General features: G+C 33.3%; 1 protein-coding gene across 3 annotated transcripts in view; it reads left to right on the top strand.

Moving 5' to 3' along the window:
- Positions 1-12,346, top strand: part of LOC106880540 (uncharacterized) — a 45,855-nt gene continuing 33,509 nt past the window's right edge. For 2 of the 3 annotated variants that reach the window (XM_089344251.1, XM_089344243.1), the window contains exons 1-2: positions 4-393; positions 9,668-10,401. In XM_089344251.1, coding sequence (XP_089200377.1) covers positions 9,682-10,401 — 720 coding nt within the window. In that variant the 5' untranslated portion in view covers positions 4-393; positions 9,668-9,681. Of the gene's footprint in view, positions 394-9,667; positions 10,402-12,346 lie in introns of all 3 variants that reach the window. The other variant, XM_089344258.1, reaches the window with a different exon arrangement.

The raw sequence follows: 12,346 nt of genomic DNA, 5'->3' as shown, positions 1-12,346 counted from the left end.
GAGAACGCTACAAAGAAAATTGATAAGAAATGTAAATCAGAGTAACGCGTCAGCTCGACAAACGAAACGAAACAGTTTCTTAACAAATCCCCATTTTCGTAGTTTCACTGATAATTTTGATGTCAAATATACTGTATTTCACTTATCAATTGAATTCAGAAAGCGAAGCGTACGTTAATATTGCTTCTAAAAATACATCAGATTATTTTAAATTATAAATGTAGAACTGAACTTAAAAACTGAAATAAAAGATTAAGTCGGTTGGAGGTGGAGGAGGAGGAAGATGATACATCGGCCATCTTTCTTCTTATTGCTAGGTGAGTGTATGAGGTCGCTCTTTGCGTCGTCTTACTCGTTTGGCACTCTCAGTTATACCACTTAATAGAGCCAAAGGTAAGCTAAGCAATTATACATTTTTTAATTTTATTTTGGTTACTATTATGAAGATGCTTATGGAAATTGCTTGCGTTTTCATTTTCTTCTCGAAATAATCTATGCGTTTGTTTTGGTTACTTGTGATGCCGGGCTCGGTTTTTTAATATGCATGATTAAAAACTGGAGTAAGTTTATGTTAGGGAATTAGCTATGTTGAGTAGGTGGGGAAGAAAAAAAATCAAACTAGAAAATAAATCTTGAGTTCGTTTATCATTCCGTTAGTTTTTTAAGAACTTTTATTTGTTCAGTTTTACCTAGAATTTGTAGTGTGTTACAAGAACTTTTAAGTAAATGCTGTCCGCCATAGTCTGTTTCAACCACATGCAAGCAGGTAAGGTAGAATTAGTGAGATGAGGAAAAAAATCAATCTTAAAATTCCCTGTGTGTTACTGTGGTTATACACTAACATATTTAAAATATATGAATTAGTTCCCTGATTCTGATTTAACAATCTTCAAATTCCCCCGTTTCCTCTGATTTTTTTGTCTTTTTTTGTGGGCAGACATCGGTGGAAGGCTTTCCCCGTCATCTCCCTCACACCATGACGCACGAATCTTAGGTGTATGGAGATGTCTGTTCTTTCTTTCGTTATAATTATCAGGACTTATTAAATGCTATCTGCCTCACTTTGTGTTTCCTCCAACTTAGTTGCTGTCGTTTTGTATTGTTAAAAGGTTGACTATTCTGTTCCGCTCCTCTCTCGTCATTCTTCATGCTACCTTTCTGATGTAAACCTTTATTATCAGTCTAATTATTATCATCAGATCAGATATTTCTTTTATTATAGTACATAGATTTAGTTTAAGATCAAATTTGAAAAAAGTAATGAATCAATTGCATTTTATTTATTTTTCTTATCTCATTTTTCCTAATGCATACAGCACATCTAAAAATATTTTTGTAATGTATGTATGCTAATTGAGGTATGAAATTAGCTGAGTGGACTTGAAACTGACCACGTAGAAAATAAGTGAAATTGATTACCGAAGGTAACTGACATATCTAAATGCAATGTTTTTTGAAATTTTTAATTTTCAAAAATAAAATAATAATAATAATAATTATGATCGGTGATCAAAGGAAAGTTATATCGATCATTTAAAATCGATGGTGTTCAATGGCTTGTTAAAAAGTATTTAAATGCAAATTTCAAAAAGTTGACTTCTTTAATTGTTTTTGTTAAGCGATTTAAAATAAAAACCTATCTTGAACTCATAGATAATTGTTTTTTTTTTTTTTTTAACGCTCTTCTTTCTTTTATTTAATCACCACGAAAAAAAAAAGGGGGGGGAAAATTAAATCACTGCAGTGATTCATGTTCTGATTGAATAGATGTCTCGTCTTGATATCGATGTGGCTGAGGTTTAATGCATTGGAATGTGTCCTCAACATAACTATGTTTCTGGACGTGTCTTGGCCATAATTTTGTAATTTTAATGTCTTGCCTGTTGTAAGCAAGGCTCACTATTCTATTCATTTAATGTAGTTATGTTCTTCGAGCGTACCGAAGAAAAAAGTATTTTGATTTTATTTTAATCCAGTTTATAACGATATCTTCCAAGCGGGGAAGTACAGGATTAAATTTTAATTATTCTCTTTCTATTTTATCTCTAGTCCCTGCAGAACCAATAAAATTGTCTTGTAATATAAAACACGTTAGTCAATTGTCTCTCCTCCCTCTCAAGAAGTGTCTTTTGTTTAAAGTGTGCAAGTGGGGGTGTAATCAACATTATTATTATTAATCAGTTTGAAACGTTATTAATATAGATTTCTTACACGCACGCAAACTGTATAAATATGAGGGTGGGAGTTTATGATGTTCATGCGCTTCTAAAGGTGTCAGTAATAGAAATAGAGTATTGGAACTAGATAGCATTTAATACGAAATATCCATTTAAAAGATAAGTTTCCAGTACTTTTAATTGGGATCTTAAAATGTATGATTCTAAATGTGTATTTGACATGAAAGATAATGAGTAATTTAAGACAACAATTTTTCCGGATGAATGAAGCTTTCTCCATTGTCTGGTTCTTGTGTCTACTTGTATATTTGAAGGTTTTTCTGTATTACGTGTGAAGTTTAACAAATTGTCTGGACGTTGAATTAAGATTATGTAGCTTCGTTTTTTTTTTTTTTCTTCTTAAGTCTAACATGTTGGCATTTTATACAAGTAATGCTTATTTTATTTCATTTTTGTATCACCATCTCCAGCAATAAGAAAAAAAATCTCTGGAAAGCTCAGGACCTAATTTGCTAAAAAAAATTACGAAGTAAAAAAAATTTATTCAAAAATTCATTTTGTTATTTAAAGGGCCAGAAAGTGTATACTATACTTAAGTGTTAGAGCTAGCTAACTCAACCTCTTTCCATTACAAATTCAACTCTGTTGTACTATAACTTAACTGCATCACCCCACTTCACTAAGTCTAAGAAAGATCTGAGGTTCTCTTAGACTAAAGGACTAAAGAGAAGTGCTCTTCACGAAAACTTCACCAGTTATTTTTACCTTATTTACATTTTTTTAATGCTAATTTGAAATGTAGCATACCAACAATCTAATTTGTTGCTAAGCAGTATTTGATATATAATAAGACCGTTCTGAATATGTACTATACATATAGTCATAATTTTTGCCCTTTTTTTTTTTAATTCCCTAAGCCTAATTGTGTTAGTTGTAATTGTTTTAAATTAAATTATAGGCATATATAATTTTTATAGAAAGTTCTAATGCTGACATTACTGTGGGGAAAATTTTTTTTTTCTGAAATTCAGATTTTCTTCCTTTGTATTAATGCTAGAAAGAATTAAAAATTTCATCACATTTATTATCTTTGGCAAGATTTATTGTATTTTAACAATACGTTAATGTATTCTGCTAATGCTAAATGAATCAGTAAGCCTTTGTTCTGATTGTGATTAAGGCTAAAATACCAAAAGATGCACTATTCTAAATGCCTACAATTCTGGAAAGTGTTTTTTTTTTTTAATGAAAAGAAAGGTAAATATCTTTTAATAGATAAATACTTCTTAGCTGAATGGTTTCAGTCTGCTGGTAGGGGTGGAACTGGGGTGAGCAGATTCAATCTTATGAACTAGTTTAGCTAAAACTTTACAACCACTTAAAAAAAGACCTTGAAAACGACAATCAAAATGTTTTCTTACTAAATATAACAGGCAATATGTTAATCTTCACTGCTTTTCCTACATACTATTGATAGTTAATGTCAACAAGAGTCTTTCTTATTCCTAACAGTTCACTTAACAATCCTAATATTTGATTTTTAGTTATAAAAGTTTTTTTTATAGTCGTACTGCATATTTTTTCACTGATAATAGTTGATTTAAATAGTATTGATGTTACCTGAAGATAAGTTTGACCACTCAACTATCAATAGAATTGTAGGGGGTGCTACTGTGACATAATGCACTCTTATCATCCATCTGTTGCAGCTAGCTGTATGCCAGGGGCTCAAGTCTCCGTCAACGACTTGCTCATTCATTAAGTCTCTGCAATGAGAGTCGATGTGTGACAGGAAAGTGAAGGCTTCAGCTTGAAGGATTTATACCATTTTACTTGCTTCATTATTATACTGAACAACTCGATTAGAAAGACGAATTAACTTGAATGGACTTGAATGAGCACAGGATTAACAATTTTAAACTTTTTAGAAGCTTGGCTTTAAGCTACTGAAAATCTCTGGTAATATCTTGAAGAGATTAATAACTTGACTGGTGGAGAATAATAAAGAAAAGTATAATTATTTTGAAATTTATTCTTATTAATTCAGAAGAAACTATTTCAAAAATAGATGTAATTTATTACTTGTTTGCAGATTATGCCATATTAGATTTCTTGGTTTGTCATTGTTTTGATGACAAGATGTATCACCATACTTCTACTTTCTATGTTGGCATGAGTTAAGCGGTTTAACCGAATCCAGCTGGTTGGCAGTATAATATGTATGTATGCATGTATATACACACACACACACACATATATATATACATATATCCACACATACACACATACATATATATATATATATATATATACACACATACACACACATATATATATATATATATATATATATATATATATATATATATATAATTTAGTATGCATTTAAATATAACAGTAACATCAATACTAGTTTCTGGATTGTTTCCTGCTTTTTCATTTATTTGTGACAAGCCAAAATGCCAAATCTAAATTTGCAAGCAATATCGTAACTTTTTTTTTTTGTGTGTGTGTGTGTGTTATCATTGCCGACTTATATGTCATGTTGCATGACCAAACCCATAGTAAAGCTTAGATTTTTCTACAATATTCTTTTGGAATTCTAATATTTTCTAATTCTTACAACATATTTTAGTATAATTATTGAAGAATATTTTACTTGAGCCTTCTCTAATTCTCTTTTTGAAATAGAGAAAACTTGAGAATGTTAACTGATATATTTTTTTTTAATAGGATTTACAAAGCATTTGTGCTTACATTGTTGTAATGATTAAAAAACATATTATTAATCATTCATTACTTGGATATATGAAATATATAATTTTACTGATGCTAGAGGCTGCTCTAAGATAATGTTTTAAGAAGTACTTACTGTACATGAGTTTGTTTTGTGTGTTTTGAGTATCTTATTTCTCCATGAAAAAAGTCAGTGATTCAGACATTAACGTGCTTTGTTTAAATCTGTGTTGTCAAGTGTATACTTAGAATTGTGAAATATTCATAAAATGAATTCTAAGGAGAATGTTTGACTTCCAGGCTGCATTTTAAATACCTTTGCTTTGAAGAATGTGTATTATGGCTAACTAGATTTCAGTTACATTAAATAATAATTCTTCCTAATTTTGGCACAAGGTCAGCTATTTTGAGGAGAGGGGCAAGTCGATTACATAAAGCCCAGTAATTCATCAACCACAAAAGGATGAAAGGTAGTTTTAACAGAATTTGAACTCCAAATGTAGAGAAAAAATCCCATTAAACATATTGTCCAATGTGCTAACAATTCTGCATCGCCTTTAGTCGAACAAATCGACCCCAGGACTTTTCCTTTGTAAGCCTAGTACTTATTTTATCGGTCTCTTTTGCCGATCCACTAAGCTGCAGGGACGTAAACACACCAGCATTAGTTGTCAAGTGATAGTGTGGGGACAAACATAGACATGCAAACATATATATTTATATATATGATGGGCTTCTTTCAGTTTCCATCTACCAAATCTACTCACAAGACTTTGGTCGGCCCAAGGCTATAATAGAAGACACTTGCCCAAGGTGTCATATATTGGGACTAAACTTGGAACCATGTGGTTGGGAAGCAAGCTTCTTACCACACAACCATACCTATATATATTCTTTGCTAATATACAACAGTAAAAGATTGAAAACTGCTACTTTTTGATTGAAAGTCCTTTGAAGTCTTTTTTCTGCATTGAGTCCTAGCCACTCTGTTGTCGCTTTTGTCATCTGATGTATCATAAAACAGAAGTTGGCCCATTGGGAGCCTGTGATTCACCAATTATAAAATGTGAATAAATAGGGGACAACATTTAGTTTCATACTCTATTGTCATACTGTCTCCTTCATAGTAATTACAAAAACTATAGATTTAAAAGAGAGAGAAAGAACAAACCTGTTTGAGGATTAGTCAAACAAGTATTAAATCACATCTTAGATATTTAAAGATATGATATGACAACAATTATTTACGGAATATCCAGTCAAGTGCAGGTCAGATGCTTGCAACAACTGTGTTGTAACTTTAGACAAGACATTTTCTTGTTTTACCATAACTTATTTTGGCTCCTGAAGAAGAGGGTAAGCTGGAATGATATTGGTGAGAAAGGTTAGTTAATTGCAGAAGAAATGCATAGCTAGGTACATAACGAGAGTTGTTCATGAAGAGTGATTTTCAAGTACATGTATTCCATCATTTGATAAAAGTGCACAATATTAAAAAATACAACTGTGACTTAACACTGCTAGACTCTATAGAAAATAATGAACTTAACTCTTCTCTCCTGGCTCTCCACTGAGCCTTGTGCTTTCCAACAAATAGCCTTCAAATTTGAAAATGGCTTTAAATCATTTGTTAGATGGATGACAAATAGGTTAGATGCACAAAAAACTCTTTACACTAATCATTACCATCATCATGTCTATTTTTTCACATTGGTATGGATTGAACTGGCAAAATAATTGCCTTTACCATTTTACCACTTCAATCATAAGAGGTCTCATGAAATTCAGTCAACTTTTTCAAGTAGGTGGGGGGGGGGACGGAATCACTGTTTTGCTTCGTTAGAATTTAGTTATTACTGTTTGTTGATTAGTTTAAAAGTTTAGATGCTTAATGTCGACCTAGATTTATAATAAAACCAATTGCATTGAGTGCTAACTTAAATGTGTGTAATTAAATTAAAGACAAAATCAATGTAACTATAGGAAAAGTGGATTAAATATTGTGAAATGAACATTCCCAACTACATGGTTCTGAGTTCAGTCCTACTGCATGGCACACTTGGGAAAGTGTCTTTTACTATAACACAGGGCTTGCCAGAGCCTTGTGAGTGAATTTGGTAGATAGAAACTGAAAGAAGCCTGTCATATATTCTTTTTAAACAAGAATGTTGTTGTCAGAGATTTCAAAGTTTTGAGCAGCTAAGCCATCATTGGATGACAGCTTAACTGGCTGAAACTTCAAAGTTGCTTTAACAACATTCTTGTTTTAGATGAATAAATTTGTATTCAAAAAAGTATAGAGTAACCCATCAGATTTCGGAGAAGTCTGTGATGAAAGATGGTGTGCATCAGGGATGTGTGTTATCACTGTTGTTGTTTGCAATAGTGGTTGATGTGGTGACAGAGGGTGCAAGAGAAGGATTGATAATGGAGATGCTGTATGTGGATGACCTTGTTCTGATGTGTGAGACGATGGAGGGATTGAGGGAGAAGTTTTGGAAATGGAAGGATGCGTTTGAAGGTAAACCTCAGGAAAACAAAGGTGATGGTAAGCAGGGTGGAAGGAGAAGTGTTAGTGAGTAAGGTGGATCCATGTGGTGTATGTGGGAGGAGGATAATGACAGATGCAGTGTTGTGTACAAGATGTGAGAAATAGACTCATGGTAGATGTACGAAAATAATGAATGTAATCCCAAGACTATTGAGAGAGTTTGTGGAAGATGTGAGAAAGGAGCTGGAGGGCTGGTGGAACCCGTGGAAATGGTGAGAGGGTTTTGTTATTTGGGAGATAGGGTGAAGCAGCTGTGAGAGCGAGACTTGGCTGGGTGAAGTTCAGTGAATGTGGGGTGTTGTTATATGGGAAAAGGTTCTCATTAAAGATGAGAGGAAGGGTCTATAAGAGTTGTGGGCTGCAATGCTGTATGGGAGTGAGACATGGTGTCTGAGGGAGAGAGATATGGTAATTTGGAGAAGGACTGAGAGAGCAATGGTGAGGGAAATGTGTTGGTTGAAGCTGTTTGATAAGAGGAGGACTGATGATTTGATGGGGATGCTGGGGTTGGAGGAATCTGTGGAATGGTTGGCAAGGGTGATTAGAGCGAGGTGGTATGGGCATGTGTTGAGGGAGGAAGTGCGTGTTCTGAGGACTGCATTTGAGGTAAATGGAGCACGAGAGTGAAGTAGACCAAGAAGGTGGAGGAGGAGATTGGGAGGGTTGGTTTGAAAAAGGAGGACGCCCAAAACCGAGCAAGATGGTGTGAGGACAGTTGCTATGGCATTGAGGTAGATCTGGCCACCCCCCATTAACGGGGACAAAACTCAGATTTAAAACACTAGATGACTGACTGACTGAACATAAAAACACAATGTGCATGCATGTTTGTCTCCTTGCCTTGATATTATATGATAGCTGTAAATGAGTGTCACTGTCATACAAGCAGCATCATATCTATTGTTCTGCAAAAACATGTCAAGCAATGGGGAAATATGTTACCTTGCTTAGAAATAAGTGAGGGTTGACTACCACAAGGTAGAAAATCTGCCTCAACAAAACCCTGTCAAACACAAGCAAGCATAGAAAAGTGGACATGGAATTGGTGATGAAACATTCTTGGATTCAATCAGTTATTGGCCAAGCTGATGGTTGAATTATCAAGCTGCCTATCATAATAATCTGTAAAAATATCCGCTATATATATAAATATATATATATATATATATATATATATATATATATTTACAGGATATTGATTAAGATAAATATACATGTACGTTAAATCTTGATGGTAAACTTAGTTTTGGGGAATTCAAGAAGAAAAAAAGTACTAAGGAAGAATGTTAAAATAAAAATCTTGAAATAGATACGTTCAAATTTATTTAAGAATCCAATATTGAATATGCATTGGTTAAATATAGGTTTCAAATTTTGGCATAAGTCTAGCAATTTCAATTACATCAATCCCCAGTGTTCAACTGGTAATTATAAGGATGGAAGGCAAAGTTTGAATTCAGAATGTAAAGGCAGATGAAATGCTACTAAGCATTTTGCCTGGCGTGCTAGCAATTCTGCCAGTTCGTTGCCTTGCATTGATTAAATATTGTGACCTGTTTATGTAATTAAATACAACTGATGTGGACGGGAAGGTCCTTTTCCTTAAAATTAGTAATGTTCTGTAGTTATTATTAAATAAGCATTTACTGTTAAAATAAATGCTGCAGATACATATGAAAATAATCATGAATGTAACTTTTTTTTTTAATTTCTTATGGCTGTGTGGTAAGAAGCTTGCTTTCCTACTACACATGGTTCCTGGTTCAGTCCCACTGAGTGGCACCTCAGGCATGCTATAACCCTAGATCAACCAAAGCCTTGTAAGTTGATTTGGTAAGCAGAAACTGAAAGAAGCCCATCATATATGTGCGTTTGTGTTTATCCTCCTTTATCAGTTGGCAACTAGCGTTGGTTTGTTTACATTCCCATAATCTAGCTGTTTAGCAAAAAATAACTGATAGAATAAGTATCGGGATCAATTTGTTCAACTAACCCTTCAAGGGGGTGTCCCAGTGCATGGTTGCAGTCAACTGACTGAAACGAGAAAAAAATAAGGTATAAAATTGTTTTTGTTTTTTTTTTTTTGTAATGTGTTAAAAGAAAAGCAGTTGTCTCTCTTTTGCCTAAATAGTTTCCAATAAAAAGAACATTTTTCATCATAATTTTTGAAATGTTTAAATATGTTTTTTTTTTTATTTTTCAGGTTTTTAATTGAAAATGAGTTATCGCAATAGTTCTAGTAATCGTACTTCTAGTGGAAGAAACAGAAGTGGGAGGTCATCTCTTGGATCCCACTCTAACCGAAGACTTAGTGGGGGTCAAGGGGGATATGGAATACTTGGAAGTGCTCCCCCTATGCCTGGTATGAATAATATGTGTTCTGGAATGAACAATATGGGTGGTGGTGGAGGAGGGGGCGGTGGTGGCATGGGTGGTGGCGGTGGTGGTGGCATGGGCGGCGGCGGTGGTGGCATGGGTGGCGGCGGTGGCATGGGCGGTGTGGGTGGGGGGATGGGTGGTATGGGTAATATGGGTGGTGGCATGGGTGGAGGTATGAATATGTCACCCAACATGAATAACAACATGGGCATGGGGAATTACGGGGGTGGGATGATGTCTCCAAATTCTAACATGGGTATGGGAAATATGATGGGATCTGGTGGTGGTCAGATGATGATGCAACAACAAAACATGGGGGTGCAACAACAAGCTATGCGAGAAACTCAGTTAGCTTTGGTTAATACATTACTGAAAGGTTCGATGATTGGTTCAGGTGGTAGAAGTAGAAATCTTCCTGATGGTGGAATGGGGCTGGGTATGTTGGGTTCTTCTGGGCCGTTACCTTCATTGCTGGATATCAAAACAAGTGGAATTAAACGACGTTCTGGATCTGATGGTATGTCAAACATCATTAAAAGAATGAAGAAGGATTCTGATGTGAGTTTTCATTTTTATATTTTCTGTTATAGTTTAGCTGCATCATAAATACATTATTTTGCCCCATAATTTTGTCAGTCTGATATGATAACGTCAAGTTAAAGTTGTATTTTTTTTTTTTTAAATGTTGTTTGAAGTCTAAAATAATTGCTTTGTAGCTGATGGCTTTCTGATACTATTACTAAAATAATTTATTTGCTTACAAGATGAACACATAACTTCATAGCTGTTCTCAAACATTTATGAATAGTTTGCTTATTGAATTTTTCACATGAGAAAAAATAATTGGTGGTTTTGGAAGAGTATGAGAATTTAGACTATTGTAAGAAATATTTTCATATATAATAACTTTTTAAAGTCCACTTTTTACGGAATAATTATTTGCAATTAATTACGTATGAAACAAATAATTGCTTTGAAAATAGTTTATTGGGTAAGAAGAGAGCTGGGTTTTTTTTCTAGAGATTAAACCAACCGCGTTGTAGTAATCTTAGGAACTCTTGTTATGAGAACTATTTGAATGATTTGTAATTGTTTATTACTATTTGTGAAGAAATTTTTGGTGCTTTTTTGTCAAATAATGTCTGCAAACCTTTGAATTGAAAGGAAATGTTAAGATTTAAGATTGTCACAACAGTTGCAGGACCTAATGAAAACAAAGAAATAAGGAATTATTCTTAAATTGATGAAATGAGTAGAGCAATTTAAACAGGTTTTATTTCTCCTGAGTGGAAAAAACACCAGTTGTTTAACCCCAAGTCAGCCATGATTGAGTGTATCAAGGTTGCCTGACCTAGCAGATAGGCTGTTGGCTTTATGATCATTTGGCTTTTGTGCAAAGCATTTTGTTCCAGTCTCCCTCTGTTGAAAACATATTGCATCTGCAGCAGAGTGGTGCTTCATAGACTATTTAGCCCAAATTCTTGTAAATACAAAATGTTAATGGCACACTGGATGTAATGATGATGAGGATCAAAGGTGTGTTCTTGTCACAAACATTCCATTTTTTAAAAAATCTTTCTCCCAGACATTTTAATATCTTATGTTCCCCTTTTTCTTTCCAAGATGGTAAGGAGTGATAAGCAAGCAAGCCTGACTTTCTTGTTAGATGAAATAAGCACCAATCGTGTATTACAGTTAATTTAAATAGACTGCCATATCTGTTTATTTCTCAGACCACTATAAAGTTGGAAAGTCATTTTTTTTAACACAATAGCAATGAAAAATAGTAATTACTGTGTAAATGATTTTCTTATTGAAATGTTAAATTTCGACATCATACTGACTACTTTTTCTGATTTTACAATATTAAACAATTTAGTTTCATAAAAGTTACATAAGCAAACATATTAAGAACTTAAATAATAGGTAGTTACTAAATAAATACTTTGCTTAATTATATAATCATTTTTTCATTTTAAACATTTGACTAAAAATATAAATTATTTCAGTCTTCCATTTGATTATATGTGCATTGCCATACAAACAGTGTTCATATAGCAATACACTTTTTTAAAATTGTGCATATGCACACAACCAAGAACTCTATTCAATTGTCATTTTGAAATTAAAAAAAAAAATTTAAATAATAAGTTAGTTGATAACATTAACCAAAACTGAGCTTTTTAAAGAAAAGAAAACAATTTATATTATTGAGCTATATGTTACTGATATAAAATGTTATTGCTATAATTCTTTGCTTATTGTTTTAATTTCATAAAGGGCATATTTTATTGCCTGTATCCTATTGAAAACATGTTTTTTACAGATTTCCTGAGAGTTAGGGAACGATAAAAAAAAGATTATTTTTCTTCCATGAAATTCCTGTGAATTGTATTGAGCAAGAATAACACTTTTTTTCCCTTTAGTTCATCTTTAAATCAGTACATTTGTCTGACTGAAATATGAAATACATAGAAAATGTTGCAAAAATTATACAGCCAAA

Source organism: Octopus bimaculoides, chromosome 2, assembly GCF_046866305.1.
Source record: "Octopus bimaculoides isolate indiv1 chromosome 2, ASM4686630v1, whole genome shotgun sequence".
NCBI classification, from domain to species: domain Eukaryota; kingdom Metazoa; phylum Mollusca; class Cephalopoda; order Octopoda; family Octopodidae; genus Octopus; species Octopus bimaculoides.
This window is presented reverse-complemented; position numbering and strand designations above follow the sequence as displayed.